The sequence below is a fragment of the Protopterus annectens genome, chromosome 1.part2 (assembly GCF_019279795.1).
Source record: "Protopterus annectens isolate FY-2018-M chromosome 1.part2, PAN1.0, whole genome shotgun sequence".
NCBI classification, from domain to species: Eukaryota; Metazoa; Chordata; order Ceratodontiformes; family Protopteridae; genus Protopterus; species Protopterus annectens.
The window spans coordinates 1224671103-1224688430 of NC_056727.1; the positions used below are offsets into that span (position 1 = coordinate 1224671103).

The following is a 17328-nucleotide window of genomic DNA, read 5'->3' on the forward strand; positions in this document are numbered from 1 at the left end:
ATATATATATGGATTTAGGAGGTTTGATCGAAAGATCAAATGTCCGAATACATTAAGCTCGAGCATACTTACGCGAAAGTACTTTTCACCGAAGAAGCCCTTTTGCGTTAAGTATGCCTGTTGCCGAGGCTGTACTGCGGTGCGTATAAGGGAAAATTCCCTTTTCCCCACTGTAGTACGGTCTCGGAGGGAGAATATTAAAGTAGGGGGGGTGTGGGGGGCACAGACGTAAATGTAGTGCTTTTTTTTTTTTTATTGACACGCTTTAGCGAAAGCGCTTTTTCGGTTAAAGCGCTTTCGTTAAAGTGTGTTCAGTGGTTATGGATTTGGACGTTTGATCTCTCGATCAAATGTCCTAGATCTATATATATATATATATATATATATATATAGTAGAAAGGTAGATGATTTTTTTCTCCCTAAATGCCTATGAAAAGTTTTTGTATGCATACTAGTATAATAAATTAGTCCAGACTGATCACTGGTGAAATTTACTGTAGCTCGTGGTAGCATTGTCCATTTGCCTCTTGCCTTAATTCACCTCAGGCATACGAAAAAAAAAATAATTTTATACACATCATTCTTTGAAAACAGGGACAGACACACAGAAAGAAAACGAGATGGGGTTCATGGCATACATATTTTCAGATGGATAAATAAAGATAAATACAAACTTGTTACAGTAGCCTCCACATAGTTTTATTTGGGATATTTACTATAATCACACATGAATAAACTAGCATCCAACCCAGAACTGGTTCTCTGCCTTTATACCTGGGCTTGCTAGGACAAGGTGTAGCTGTCCCATGACCCTAAATAGGATAAAACGGGTATAATAAAATGAACAAATACATTAATATGATACATTATCAATAATGGCTGATGCTCATAATTATGTATTAAATAAAAAAAAAATGAAGTACATAAGTACAGTCTAAGCTCTGCAAGTAGTTTGATATAGCTGAACATGTCAGTCAAAAAAGGAAAGCCTGATGTATAGTGGATGTGCTTGCATATTCCATTTAAATAGATAGTAATGTTACAACTTCAGTCCCCTAATGACCACATCTGTGGATGATGCAGACAAATATTTTTTGAAAGATGTGTCACATAAGTAACAGGTCAGATATTAATAGATACTGAAAACGTAGGTGGGGTTTATAATTTTCTTTCTTAAGCTATACTAGTAAGAGAAACAGCATTTTAAATGATATTCCTTAGATATTTTTCAAATGATTTGCAGTGCTGCTCTTTCTATACATTCTGTGATCATTCAGAGTACAGCACATTGACCATACTATTTCAGGAAGCAATTAGACCCCCACTCAAATGACTCAGGATTTCATTTTTTTTATCAAAAGTAAAGAAATCAATCTAAAAAGTCTGGGATATGTTTATGTAAAAAGTGTAAAAAGTCTGGGATATGTTTATGTAAAAAGTGCTCAATTTAGTTTACTTTCAAAAAGCAGAAGATACAGAGCAAACTCAGAAATAAGGATTTTGCTCCCTACTATGCTAACTGTAATGCAGGTTCAGTGAGAGACCCAGGTGCCAGAAAGTTTGTTAAAGGGAAGCGAGCTTAAGTGGTCAGTGGCTCTCAGAGATGGGGTAAGTTAAAGGGTCTCCAGCTGTGGCATCAATGGCCCTAGCAGAGACTTGGGGAATAATTATACCAGCATATGCTGAATCAGTGTCATCAATCAGGTGATGGGTACGGAATTAGTGGCAGCTCTCAGGTGTAGCTTCTAAATGTCCTAGCATACAGATCAGAGGTATACCTAAGATGGGGCAAAGGGGCAGCCACCCTAGACACGTGGTAGGAGAGATGATTAGCAGATTCTAATCAAATGTATGTTGAGACTGCATTTGCAGTCAGGGTTGAAAGCACTTCAGAGCTTCATGTGTGGTATAAACTGAAGCAAGAGGTTTGGCACAGTTTATAAAGAAGAAAAAGCTGGGGGACACCAGAATGGGAAACAGCACACAACACCAGAACAGCTAGCTACAGCTCTGATACAGGCATATGTGCAATCACCACGTTGTATCATGGTATATTCTATATTTTACATCCTACAGCAGGCATGAAATAAAACAAAAACAGTTTTTATAAGGCTTTCTGTTGCAGCCAATGGTCCCACATACCATTACATTCCCAAGAAAATTAGCATCTTAACAAGTGGGTCTCTAGATAGGTGTCACTACAGATACTGGAGTAGAGGAAGGAGCAAAGTAGGATATGGAGAGACAGGCAGGGGACATACAGAGAACACAGTGCTCCTTGACTTGAAACAAGGGGAGCTGGAAAGTTCACATTCATGTGACTGACTACTGAAATGCTGTCAGCTTAGAGCAGTGATGGGAAATCTAATGATACATCAGAGGTAAAAAAAAATGTGGCTTAGCCATGAAAATAAACACATATACAGTATTTGGTCTGATCCCTATGTCTCACTAGCCTGCCAAAAAACATTCACGATGCTTCCTGACATCAAATTTCTACATTATTGTGTTTAAAGAAGTCAAGTCCAAACAACCAAACTGAGCCAGGTAGGCATGTTTGCATATAACATTAGAAAAAGTGAGGTGCAAATCAGACACCAGGGGTCTTGAGATAATGTATTTTTCATCATCTGCAGTTGTCATATGATTTTCACATTTTTATCTTCACCACTAATCTACAGCTTTGACAACATGGCATATCCCAAGTCAGGGCCTACTCACCATCAGAATCACTGTATGAATACAGATACTGCATGGATTAGATAAGTACCACAACATCTCTACATCATTGTGTTGCTGTCATATTTTACGTACAATATGTCTCTGACAGTCAGCATGCTGCTAAAATGTACCTGTAGAATCCAGAAGCACTTTGCAACCAAACACGTTTTCATCTGTGAATTACATTGTTTTTATAATGTCATGGCCACAAGTATTGCACTATAATGGGAAATTCAGGTAGGAAGGTAATTCGGACACAGCAACACAACTTTATACTTCATATTAAAGAAACAAGAAACTGATACATGCGCAACAGCTAGCTATAGTCAGAAAAACATACCAATAAGGGACAGTTCACTAAATTCTGGCAGTGTAATAACAATATTCTTCATTATTGCAGCCATTCAACTTATTATTTAATGATGTCTTCTGCAGAAGCCATTATGGCTAACCTGCAAACAAAAGTGCTTGTCAAGATGGATAAAACAACTCTGGTCTACAATACAAATGGCTGGAATTCAGATGTCAAATATGCTATTTAACAGAACAGCAAGGAAGTAATTCATACATATTTTTCAGCTTCATAAACCCATACTAATATTATTTTTCCAAGGCTGTCATTTGTTTCAAAAGAAGGAAACCAGCAAATAAATCAATAGCCACTCCATGTTGCAGATATCCCAGACAATAAAGCTGTATCTACATGTCTTTTGGTAGTCTGTGGTCTTTGCCAGCAAAAAGCAGATAGGAAAAAACACTTAACAGAGGAATTCCAGTATGTATTAAGGGAAGCTTCATTTAGCAATGCATGTTGTTTTTTCAAAGTGGTATTAACGGAAAGTAAATTAACATGCCTTATGAGAGAAATTCAATGTTTAAAGAACAAATGAATCTATTCATATCTGTTAAAAAGGCTGATTTGAATGTGCAGGAAATGTGATGGGAACAGTAAGCATAAGGCAATGATGAGTAGCTTTTCTTGAAGAGGTTACACTTCTACAATATTGTTATTATCAGCAGATTTTTGTGCAAACAAGACCCTCTCAGTTTGCCCTTGCAGTTTTCTTCATTTTGTTCTAAAATATAACACACGTTTTTGTTCCTTCATACAAAGCAGGGGCAGTGTGATATCTATGGAGTTCTCATCCTCACAGTGGTCTCTATATTATTCCACAGTATATCCCTTGGTCCTTTCAAACTAGTTTAGTATTTCTTATTGATTCAGTCTTCTGGTTAACTGTGTCACTGGCAAAGTAACTAGGTAACCTATTCTTGGAAAGTAACTTTTATTCAGTCCTGATAAAATAAACACAAAGAAAACAAATAAATAGATTGACAACACATATGAGCACAGACAGACATGGTAGCACCTGGTACACACCTCGGAGCTTGACAATTAAAAATGCATACAAAAAATAAATACAACGATTAGGTTACCCTAAGAAGGAAACCATGAATACATCATTAAAATTTCTGAATGGCCTGACCTAAATGTATGCCACATCACCAAAAGACTCTTCAAAAATGTAAAATTTGGATTACAAGTTATGTGTGGAAGAAACCTTGTTACCCTTCTCCCACAACCCTGTATGTACACATAATGAATGGCTGGGATGTTTAAAGAATGGAAGTGAAGGCCATTTGGACAAAGGAACCTTCCTTTTCCGGTCTGATGTGGCTATCACACCCTACAACTGAAGCACACAGCTCACCATGGAAAAAAAAAAAAAACTTCAAAATGCCAAAGCATAGTTGGATTTAACTAGCCAGCACTAATGAAATACACAGGAACATCTCCACAGGCATCCATGATATTGCAACATTATGCATGTGTACATATATATTTATATATATTTTATATAGGTATATATGTATAGATATTGTTCACTTAAAAAAGCTACTGAGAGGTCATTAAATGATTTTCTGGCAAGTGTCTCATCTGGCACCACATTTGATAGGTTTACTATACATGAACACTGTCATACCACGTTGCTCTACAGAACACTGTAGAAATGACAGACCTCTCTATATGCAACAGTTTGTTTACATACGTACATAGGTCACTAAAACACTCAAATGGATAGTTCGTTATCTCCTCACGTTACTGGAATGAAGGAACAAGTTAGCACAAACTGAAAGAGGCCAGCTCTTTCCCCCTTTCATTTGTTTGGCTTCTGGGCCACTTCTGTAAAGCCCAAGGAGTTCCAGACAGAGGTTGTCTCCCATAGGTCAGCTAAGTGCCTTCATCTGTAGCATTTCAGGTAAAGACAATGAATACTGTTATATACCAAAGGTGTCATAACCTTTATTGTCATTTAGGGGACTTCACAGAGGGACACAAGTCCAGCTTAGTCCAGTGCAAAAGGCTTCAAGAAGAGAAGCAGCTATAAACCTTTAAGCTGTCATGCCAAGCCCAGACTTTCAGGAAATTCCACCTTTCAGGATTCGTCTTCAAACATATCAGATTCACCTTTTGCTATGGGCGATGAAACCTGAAATAAGATACATGAAGAACTTTCATTAATAATGCTGACTTCTACTGTTTGCACAATTAATATTTCACACGACTCTTTCTACTTTAAACATATCAATTTACATGTGATGCTGACATATGCCTTGTATCATTTATAGTCCTCATATACACAGGCAACAAGTGTAAACCATGACGGTAAAAAATGGAGTGATTCTAAGGAATTCACCACCTCTCCCATCATCACGAACAAGCCTTTGGTAGTTTTATGCCTACTTTTGTTACAAGTAAACTTATAGCTAATCTTGAAAGACCAAGGTATGTGGGTGGTTTAACCAAATAAGATATCTAAGCCATTTCCTCTCAAGAACTTAAAAATGCAATTATTTCAGAAAGTGTGACAAAGATAAGCTTGATGCTATTGTGCAGACAGATGGAGTCTTGACAGTGATACCGTATATCATTGTGTATATTCCATGTATGCTCTTGAAGCTAGACTGAACTTCGGAGATTTATCACTGAAACCTATTGTGTGCACTTCCTTGCTATCACTTCAAGATAATGACAAGTCATTCTATGCATTGGGTGGCAGCAGTGCTACTCATCATACACATTTAGCTTCCAGTGGTGGGGATACCAGAACTGACATTATACAGCCTAAAACTGCTTTGTCAATAAAGGTGTGTGTGTGTGTGTGTGTGTGTGTGTGTGTGTGTGTGTGTGTGTGTGTGTGTGTGTGTGTGTGTGTGTGTGTGTGTGTGTGTGTGTGTGTGTGTGTGTGTGTGTGTGTGTTTGTGTGTGCATGTGCGTGTGAACCCTCACAGCCACAAGGGAACATATACAGAGACCTGGCTATGCTTAGCAGTTATTTTATGTTATAGTCTACTTAGTTTAGGAAAAGGTGGAAAATGAGCTCTACTAACATGTTTGCTAAAATGTCAGTAGGTCAGCTTGCAAAGGACTATACAGCCACAAGAGTGTAGAAGACTAATATATCCAAAATAAGATGGAGGCAAGTTTGTGCTCAGTGCAGCATGGAGAAAATCTGCTGGACATCTGACTGAACAAGGACCATCATTTCCACCTCAACAGGAATTTACAGACTAGATGGACTTGCAGAGACTGGCACTGGAAATGAAGTACATGGAAATCAAGGCAACAAAGTGGATGCAGCAACTGACCAGAGGACAGAGACAAAAGCAATGCCAGTACAAAAAGGAAATGATCTTCCTATGCCAGAAGCATGTGAGTCATAGGTAAGGGGAAAATCACACCCAGGAAGTCCAGGTCAGTACAATACTTTGGCATCAATATAGGAAGGGGCAGATTTAGATTGTTGTATAAGGGCATCTGAAAGGGTGTGTACTAAGCATTAAGTTGACCAAGGGCAGAAGTGAGGGTTTTAACTCCTCTGCTCATGAGTAAACTAATGCATGGAGTTTATAAACTCAGTGATGTTGATTGCTTAAATTATGCCAAAGTTAATGTATGCATGCTTGCTTGTTATAAGCAGCCTCCAGAGCTGTATAGAAACAAGTTTAATGAATACAGGAAAAATGCAAATGAAAGTATGACTGACATTTCAGAAATCAGCACTTATTTTCACAGATGGGTGAGTGGATGATAAATCACCACATATGAAATATGCTTGCAAATCTTTGGGTCAGGAAACCAGTCCTTAGCACTATGTCTGAAGACACGAGGATTTGGGTGGCACACCAGTACTGTAACACTGCTGAGGAGATGGGGAGAAAAGGGGACATTACCTAGCTATCAGGTTGCTACTGCACAGAAGGAGAGTACCCAGAACTGCACATGCGTACAGGGAAACCCATGGGGGCAACCTAGGCCATCTAAGCAGGTTACACAGGATAAGGAGTAAGTTGTGAGCTTAGGTGCACTCAAAGATTTTTGGAGCTAGATGTTTTAAATGTAATCAAAAAGGGCATGCACGGTCTTGTTGTCTACTACAGTGGGGGAGGGGGCAAAGCTAGCAAGAAGTAAGACTACGACAAATGATGGGTCACTTAGAGGCAACAGCTATACCCAAGTATAATGGCAGACTGTGTCCTATCATAGTAGAAGGGAAGGAGTCCATTGCCAAAGGAATACAGCCTCAGACATAACCATAGTCAAACCTGTAGTGGTCAGACAGCAGCACTACTTGCCTGAGCATTTCACTCCAGTCTGAACCTTAGGTGGGCAACCTTTTCAGGAATCTATGGCCAGAGTCTATCTGGACTGTGAAGGAGACAAGGTAGCAAGCAGGTGGCTGTATTTGAAGACATTCTTGGTGATGTTCTAATAGGAAATGACACTGACATTACAGAACCTTGTGTGCATGCTGTTATACGCAGCCAAGCAGAGAGGGAAGCCCATGGGGAAAGCAGTAGGGAGCAGACCCAACCACATCCCACACGTCCATCTAGGGCTGGTGATGTGACTTCTTCAGCACAGGGGCTGGACTGTAACAGTGATGTGGGATCTGAGTCACATCAAGGGGAAGATAATGGGATTCCCATGGAATTAGATACCTGTAAGGGAGAGAGGTAAGTGACAGCAGTTAGCCAGGATCTGAGGCACCAATGGCAGATGTTACCAGTCATCCCTTGTAAGGGGAACTTATACAAACTCAGCCCTCAGACTCCACTTTACAGGATTTGAGGGGGTAGTCAAGGAGGCTCCAGACATTAAAGGGCAGGAGGAATCCATATACTGGGACAAAACTGTGTACTGGGAATGGGACCCTGAAGGAGGGCTACAGGGAAAAGTAATACAACAGTTGGTAGTATCCAGGGCTTACTAATAGGCACTTCTGGAAATAGCTCACTGTACTCCTTTTGCAGGCTAAAGAGTACTAAAAATAAGCCATGCAGAATTCTTACGAGCCTGGGATTACAAATGATGTAACAACAAGGTACTGCAGTACCTAACGGCTATGCCAGGAGATTGGTAGGGTGAAGACAAAGACAAATCTGTTCCAATGCCTTTGTGTATTACTGAGGAGTCATTTCATAGGGTAATTATGGATATTGTAGGTTCTTGGAGAACCCCAAGTTCTACAGGTAAGAACTATATCCTGGTAGTTGTGGATTATGTTGCTAGGTACCCATAAGAGGTGGGTCTCTCTTCCAATGAGGCAGAGAAGGTAGCAAATAATTTCCTAGACATTTTCAGCAGGCTAAGTGTTCCTAGAGAAACAATGATAGAGATGCCATTCTGTAGGGAGATTGTTTGACTCGGTGCTGGGATCCTGTGCCTACATAATGCTCCACATGAACTAAACTATTCAACTTCCTTTAATCCTGTAATGGCATGAATGTGGAAGTGCTGTGGGGTAAAGTACCTAAAGATAATCTTGTACCATCCACTGACAAATGATCTGGTGGAGAGGTTTAACTCTACAATGAAGGCCATGTTGAGGGTATTTGCAGACCAATTCAACAGGGAAAGGGGCATGTATCTTCCCCATCTTCTCCTTGGATACAGGCAGGTGCCCCAAGAATCCATAGGCTTTTTACCCTTTGGGTTACTATAAAGTCACAGGTTAAGGGGGCCCTGGATTTAATTTGAGAGGCATAGGAGGGTGAGTGTGATACTTTCAAGTAATCTGTTGTGGAATATGTCCTAAACCTCAGGACTAGGTTTAGGGAGCTCATGGGGCTGGCACAGGAGCCCCAAACACAGGCACAATGGTAGCCAAAGGTCTGTTATGACAGGACAGCAAACATCACAGAGCGTTCTCTATAATAAAAGGTGATAGTAGTTATTCATGTGAGACACAACAAGCTGCATGCAGCCTGAGAGGGCCTTTTCCCCACTGTAAAAAAAAAAAAAAAAGGTAAGTAATGTGAAGAACATGAGAGTTACCAAGCAGGAGGCCAATACATAAAATCTATTGTGGTAACACAGCAAGTACTATTATGACAGAGGCCCTGGCACTTGCTATCTACATTGAGTTGCAGAAGGAGTCAGCAAGGCATCTGTAGGTAGACCTCCTCGGTGGTGCTCAATCTGACAGCTCTGTAGATGGAGTGGCCTGATTCCTGGCCAGGTTCAGGAAAATCCAAACAGTATTTTAGGAACTGTGGGATATGTTTACTCTTAGGCAAGGGTGTACCCAACTGGTGATGCTTCATGTGTACACAGGACCCCACAGATCAATTTCCCTACAGAAAGTTTGAAAGAGGAACGAAAGGGCTTACTGAAATTGAGACTAATCCAAGACTCCAATAGTCCCTGGGCCTCACTAGTGGTACTGGTGCCAAAGAAAGATGACAATACCCAGTTCTGTAAGGATTACAGGAAACTGAACAGTTCAGTTAAAGTGGAGTATTATGTAGGCACAGGACCCTAGCACCCAATCAAAAAAATCTCCCTATAGAGTGCCTGAAAGAGTTTAGACACACAATGAAATGAAGGACATGTTGGAAGTAGGAGTAATCTAGAAGACCAACAGTCCATAGCCCCATTAGTGGTGCTGATGCTAAAGAAATATGGCATCACCTAGCTCTGTGTGGATTATAGGAAACCGAACACTCACACAGAGTCAGATGCTTACCAAATTCCCTGGACAGATAAAGCCCTAGAGTATCCGGATGGGGCCTAGAATATCCGGATGGGGCCAAGTATCTACTATAGACTTGACTATGGATTACGGTCTGGTACCTTTGACAGCCGCAGCCAGACCCCATTTGTGTTGTATTTAATATATGCCTTTTGGTACAGATAATGCCCCAATCAACTTTCCAGAGGTAGTACATTGCATCTTAGTGCGAGTGGAAGATTACACCCTTGCTTACCTGGATGAAATTGCCATCTACAGATAGTCATGAGCAGAACATGTGCAACATATTAAGGAAGTGTTAGGTAGATTGCAAAAGAGCAGACTTGACCATCACGGCTAACAAGTGTCAAGTGGGTTTGGCTGAGGTATCTTATTTGGATCAAAGAGTGGGTGGCAGAAGGATTAGGTCACAACCTGCCAAGGTTAGGACTACTGAGGCATGACCACCATTACTACCAAGAAACAGGTAAGGACATTCCTACTGACAGCAAGGTTCTATAGGAAGTTTGTCCCCCAGTATAGTACAACAGCTACTCTCCTTCCAGACTTTACCCAGAAAAACAGGACAGATAAGGTTGCCTGGACCCCAGCCTGTGAGAAGGCATTTCAAAAGCTCAAGGAGGCTCTTAGTGGACCCCACATAGTAGCCATTCCTGAGTATAATCAGGAATATATTATCCAAGTGGATGCTTCAAATTATGAGGTGGGAGCTGAACTTAGATTTACTCAGAGGGAGACAAGCACCATGTTGTATACTTGAGCAACATAAGGTATAAACATTTTTTAATGACAGAAAGTTCATGGTGGTTATAGCCCGTAACACTCTAAAATGGCTACAAAGATCGAGTGGACAGAATGGTATGCTTCTTAAATACAGTTCAGTTTTTCAGTCCTATACCATGACTATCCAACATTGCTGCTGCTGTAGTGCCAAAAGAAATGCAGATGGTTTATTTACAAACGTTATGGAATAATCTACCAGATGACTGCATCCTTCAGACATGAGTGCAGTCATCTAGTATATTATCCCATACTTTTTTAATAAGGCATCTGCATTGCTGTGGTAGTGCCAACAGCAATGCAGATGGCTTAGTTAGAAAAGGAATGGGACAATGTACCAGATGATTTGCACCCTTATCTCAAGCCTTGTTTTTTGAGGGATGCTTCAAGAACACTTGCTTAAGGCTGTTTGGGTGGGGGGGGGGTGTGAAGCCAGGGATAATGCTGCTAAAGGAAAAGCAGCTGTAACAATGCCAGGCTGAATGAATCAAAACATTTTTCCATTCTTCTATTGTTTTCATTGCAGAAATGAGACAATTCATTGACATAAAAAACAAACAAGCAAGTGGAATGTAATTGCTACATGGACATTTTATTTAAAGGCATTAAGAGATTCAGAAGTCAGGGGAAAGAAGAGCTGTTTATGAGTTGTGGCAAACTTTAGCCACTGTTATGCTCAATAAAAGAACTGGGTTTATGTTACATTTCCCAAGCAAGAGGATAATGATGATGTCAGAGACATCTAGGGGATTGGGGAAATGGACATTTATTCTGAGAAAAGGGAAGAGATGATGCTGTCTTGCATGTGTGAAACCACCTGTGAGTACTAGGTATTTAAGGACCATATTCTTGTACTACACTAGCCAGTGAACCCAGATATCTAGAGCTTAGATTTTTCTGCATACATCCTATGTCTATTGTCTTTTCTGTTGATTTTCCTTGTGATCCAACCTACTATTATTTTAATTAGCATATGCATTGTTTTCTCTGCTATTTAAATAAAGTTCAGTTTTTCACATTTAAGCTCTTGTGGCTAGTATTTTTTACTGGTCTATATTAGAACACCGAACATTCAAAATGTCGAGTGTTCTAATATCGAACCCTAGCAATCGGAAAAAAAACATAGAACATTTGGAACAGCAAATTTTTTCCTAGGGAAAAAAATTGCTGTTCCAAAACACATACACACAACATAAGCACACCAAACAAACAGCAATCCACACACATACACCTAAACTTCTAACACCTAACTCTACACTAAACTATGCAAACACCACTAACTATCCACTTACCTTAACCCAAACCCTAATCCTAAGGTCTGTCACTATTGTACAGTCACCTCACCCGTGCCCTAACCCTAACTCACCTAACCCGCCCTAACCCACACGTTCACACAATCGCACACCTACCTGACCTGCGCCCTAACCCTAACTCACCTAACCCACCCTAACACACATGTCCACACAATCGCACACTTACCTGAACCCAACCCGTAACTTTCCACCAGAGCGCTGAAAATACCGAAGCAACAGAAATGGACAACCAAATTCTTTCCCTAGGAAAGAATTTGGTTTCCTGTTACTTCGATATTTTCAGAGTTCACTGAAAATGGGTCGATATTAGAACACCCGGCATTTCAAATGTTCGGTGCTCTAATATAGACCCTTTTTTACTACAAGTGTACTTAGTATTTTTTATTTTAAGTCCATTTATGTAGTGTGGTTTATTTGCCTACAGGATAACCATTATTTGCACTGTTGGTTATAAGCTGCATGGTACATACCTTAAAAAAACTGCTTTGGCTGACTACCAATGAAAGAGAGTTAACTGGTGTATTTCATATAAGGCCAGTTTAAGAGCAATAGGTAACTGGTAGTCTCTGGCTTCTCCAGGAATAATGGCAGTGCTACCAGGCTAGGAAGCAAGCTGAGAGGCACTGAAGAATTCTGCTAGCCTTCGCTGAGAAGTGTAGTGTTTTGTGTGTGTGTGTGTGTGTGTGTGTGTGTGTGTGTGTGTGTGTGTGTGTGTGTGTGTGTGTGCGCGCGTGCGTAAATAATACTTTGAGTGAAATGCAGTTACCATGGATAAAGGGGTGGTTTAAGACAATGGTTCACAGAAAAAGTGAGTGGTGAGGCAGGGGTCTGTGACAGCTGGGCACAAGACTTAGTTCTGTAAGTGCAAGTCACTTTGGATATGGAGGTTGGAAGTCCATACCTAGGACACCAGAGCATGCTCCCTTTATGCACTTGGAACCAGGTTGCACTTTGTGGATTAATCATTGAAACAGACTTGTGTGCACTTTCTTGTGATTACTGCACCCTTTGTGGAGACTGTGGTGTAATGTCATCCTAAGCATTGGGAGGCAGTGGTGCTACCTATCCTCCATAGTTACTGTTCACTTTTGTGAACAGCAGTCAGTCAGCAATGTTCCAACATGCACACATGTCTAGAGCAGTTTCCTAGATCTAACGTTTATCCAAACTCAGGTAAAAATTCAGCAGTTTTTCTCTACCTGAGTCAGCTCAGTAGTAGAGAAAGGGAATATCCCAATATTCTGATAGTAAACTAGTTTTGGGAACCAAGCAAGCAAAGATCACCTCTTCTTGTAGATGAAGGGAAGACCAAGCATCCACTATAATGTGGCTGTATATGGCAGACGCCAGTCAGTCACCAGTGGTGGTAACACAGCCTCAAACATGGCAGTTGCAGAACATACACTGGGCAACATGTGAAAGCATGCATTGATAGTGTGATGTCACTTCATAACACATCATACAAAAAACAAATGGTCAAACAAAGCCCACACAATTGTTCTTCACATTCAGCCCTGCCAAAGAAAATTAAGCCATGTTGCCAGTCTCACTTATGACTGCTGAGAGACCATGGTGAAAGGAAAAGGGTACCAGAAATACATGAATACAAGAAGGATATGGACATTTGGCATCTCTTGGGGTGAAACTACTTTTCACATTTCTTAGCATTACTTTTCAGTTGTAGAACTTTCTATACATTGGAAAGAGCTAAAAATGGGAACTGAGCTGTCTTCCTGTAAAACAGGACAAAACAAGGTGAACAAAAGACTGATTACATTCCAGGATTGGCTTATGTTACTTATATCTTTGTACTTTTATAAGTATGGGTTTTAGTTCAACTCTGTACTAAATAATTTTGTACAAAGCTAAATCTAATTGTACTGCTTGAAACCATTTGGTTACCACTTTACAGTTCTTAAAACTACTAAACTGGAATGAACTCCTCCATAACTTGCATCTCTCTCAGCTCACTGTTGCCCATAATCTCACTGCAAGCCCTGACAAATGCCTGGCTATAAAAGATACCATCCACCTCTAAACCCCTAATGAAACTCTTTCACACCCAAGACAAAAATAAACTCATAATAAAACAAATTACTAAATACTGCAGGCTCAGCATTAGATTCCAACTATGTTGCCAAAAAATAAACTCATAATAAATGAATTACTAAACACTGCAGGCTCAGCATTAGATTCCAATTATGTTGCCAAAATCTGGAATGCATTCCCCCTTCCCCTTAAACAGACTAATAAACCCGAAACCTGATACCTCAAAGAACATCTAAAGTTATCATGGCTCTGCCAATGCTCTTCCCCAGCACAATGACTCTTTCTTTATCCCACTACTCACTTTCTATCTCCCCCCTTGCCCTAACTTATATGGTACTTTTCCTCCTCCCTCTCTCCTTCAATCCTTACTCTTTTTCTTTGCCACCTTATTTTCTAGTGTCCCATCTAGTATAGCAAACTGTGCCTGTTTTACAGTCTACCACTATCATCTACCAAATGTAAAAATAGGTATTGCATTTCCTATACGATGTATGTAAGATGTTTGTTTACTATTCTCACTTGACTAGCAAATGTAACTATTAGTCTTTTACTATTGTTTAATGTTACTGTATATTGCTATTGTTATATCAATCTTTATAGTTGCATGTGGGTCTTTTCTCCTTGGGCCTCTGCTGAAAACAGTCTCTTAGGCCCAATTGGCCTGTCCCAGTCAATAAATGCAAAATAAAATATATAAAATGGTACAAAACTGTCTATTTAAATCTATTTCTATATGAAGGAACATTATATGAACTCAGAATCATGGGATAGGTTCCATAGCTCTGTTATATACCTAAAATAAAAAAAATAATCAAATTTATTTATCTATTTATTTATTGACATTTGATTACTGAGAAGGTCTGTCTAGGTACAAGCCCATTTTCAACGGAGGCCTGGGGAGAAAAGCTCCAAATTATTACAAAACATTTTAAGCATGTAAATAAATAAATACATACTTAAATAAAATAAATCCTGAGCAGTAAGTTAAACAGCTAGCCTGAGAAAAGGAACATATGAAAACCATTTCTGCTGACTCAGTGTTCTGTAGCTATGTATTCAGTTTAACACCTTACACCTACACAAATTATGATACTAACCTTGTAAACTGTCGACTTTCTTCATGAACTTCCATTTCTGTGCTTTTAAATTCATTTAATTCCTTTCTTATTGCAGCCTAAATGAAAAACACAGGATAAAAAATTGTTTAAATTAATCACTTGATCAGTTGGTTCATTTTCATAAGCTGACAAGCCAAATAATCTGTGCCCTGACTTAAATGTATAACAGAGATGTCATTCTAACATTATCAACTGCTCCAAGCAAAAGGCAAGCAGCACAGAAATGCCTAATACACTTTATGCCATTTATAAAAGCTCCACTTGCAACAGTTGATTATAAATGAAGGGTCAAATCAGATCTATTGAAAATGTATGAATTAAGAATGACAAAATATCACCATAATGCTGAGTCAGTCCACGGAAGATGACTGAACAATTTTCCTGGCATTTTATATTGATTAGATACTCTTACAAGTTTCAAAAAAAAGAAGTTATGTCTTACCATAACGTTCCATCGGTGTTGTTCATCTTCTTTCATTCATCACTGATGTGTTCGGTTCCGAGCCCTCGGAACCGAGTCGGCCTATTACCAAGCTTGTGCCAGCCAAAAAAACTCTTGAGCTAAGCTTCTACCCAGAATGCCTTTCTCCCTGTTACCTCAGATCGAGCTTGTTGAAGATAGAGAAGTAAAGCCGAGGCCACTTCTGCGCAAAAGCCCTAGTGCACCATTTGGACCCAAAGCACCCCCCAGGAGTCTTTGACGGGGGAAGGGGGGGTGGGATGGGATGAATGAAAGAAGATTAACAACACAGATGGAACATTATGGTAAGACATAACTTCTTTATCTGATGTTGTTAATTTTCTTTCCATTCATCACTGATGGGACAGAATCCCAAGCTACCTTGAGATCTATGGGTGGCCCTTATGGAAAAACATTCCTGAGTACCACTGAGCCGAAGGCAGCTCTCCCTCTGGAGACCAAGTCCAATTTGTAATGATTGATAAAGGCAGGAGGTTTAGCCCAAGTGGCTGCTGCACAAATGTCATCCATGGAAGCCCTGGAATGGAAAGCTACAGATGTTGCCATAGATCTAGTGGAGTGAGCTTTAACCTTTGGCATAGGTTCTTTTGTGAGGGAATAGATAAAATGTATGCAGTCCCTTAGCCATTTTGATAATGTAACCTTCGAAACACAATTTCCCATTCTAGGCCCAGAAAAGGAGATGAAAAGCTGTTCAAACTTACAGATAGGTTTGGTCCTGTCTAGGTAGAATCTCAGTTGCCTATGTACATCCAAGGAATGTAGGCAGTACTCTCTTTATTGGAAAAATTCAGAAAGAACACTGGTAGGTCAATGGTCTGGTTAATGGAAAAATCAGAAATGACTTTGGGAGGAAGGATGGGTTCATCCGGAGTGATACTCTGTCTTTATGGAAGACCAGATAGGGCCTCTTGATATATAATGCCTACAGCTCTGAGACCTGTCGGCTGACGTGATGGCTACCAAGAACAAAAATTACCAGGACAGGGACTTTAGGTCACACTTCGCTGCAAGTTCAAAGGGGGGTTTCAGTCAAAGACCGAAGGACCAAAGTGAGGTTCCATGGTTCCACAGGCTGTCTGACAGGAGGCGTGATGTGAGAGGTTCCCTTGATAAGGGCATTGCATAGATGTAAGGAGATGAGAGGGGTGCCATCTAGACCATTGTGGAAATTTGAGATCGTTGCCAGGTGTACCCGTATGTTAGAGGCAGAGGTTCCATTCTCATAAAACCTAGCCAGGTATTGCAGCACTGCAGTCACTGGAGCCAAATACGGGTCTAGCACGTTATCCTTAGACCAGATGGAGAACCTTTTCCATTTATCCTGATATAATCTTCTGGTGGATGGTTTATTAGAGGCCAGAATGATGTCCCGAACAGGTGAGGTGAGGTTAACTTGCCTGGCAACTAACGGAAGTGGGGAAACCAAGCCGTTAGCTTGAGACTGGACAGATTTGGGTGACTCAACCCTTGGGGATGAGAAATCACATCTGGAACAGGTCCAGAATTCACGGTAGGTATACTAGGTGAGGCCAAAGGAAGGGGAACCAAACTTGTTGAGGCCAGAACAGGGCTATGAGGATCACCTTGCATCTCAACTGAACAGCTTTCTTTAAGAACTGTGGGAAAAGCAGGATAGGGGGATAAGCATAAAGAAGACCCGTGGTCCTATCGTGGATCACAGCGTCCTTCGGGGACTCCCTCTCTGGGGGAAACAGGGCGAAATAGCTGCTGCACTTGTTGTTCAATGGGGAGGCAAAAAGATCGCAGCAAGGCTGGCCCCAATGGTTAAAGATTTCTGTCGCCACCTCGGGATTGAGGGACTACTC

General features: G+C 40.4%; 1 protein-coding gene across 2 annotated transcripts in view; it reads right to left on the reverse strand.

Annotated features, from left to right (window-relative positions):
* Positions 1–339: 339 nt before the first annotated feature.
* Positions 340–17328, reverse strand: part of LOC122792307 (phosphatase and actin regulator 2-like) — a 1188181-nt gene continuing 1171192 nt past the window's right edge. For both annotated transcript variants that reach the window (XM_044060086.1, XM_044060087.1), the window contains 2 exons: positions 14998–15074; positions 340–5213 (listed from right to left, as the gene is read on the reverse strand). In XM_044060086.1, the coding sequence (XP_043916021.1) occupies positions 5198–5213; positions 14998–15074 (93 nt within the window). In that variant the 3' untranslated portion in view covers positions 340–5197. The remainder of the gene's footprint in view (positions 5214–14997; positions 15075–17328) is intronic.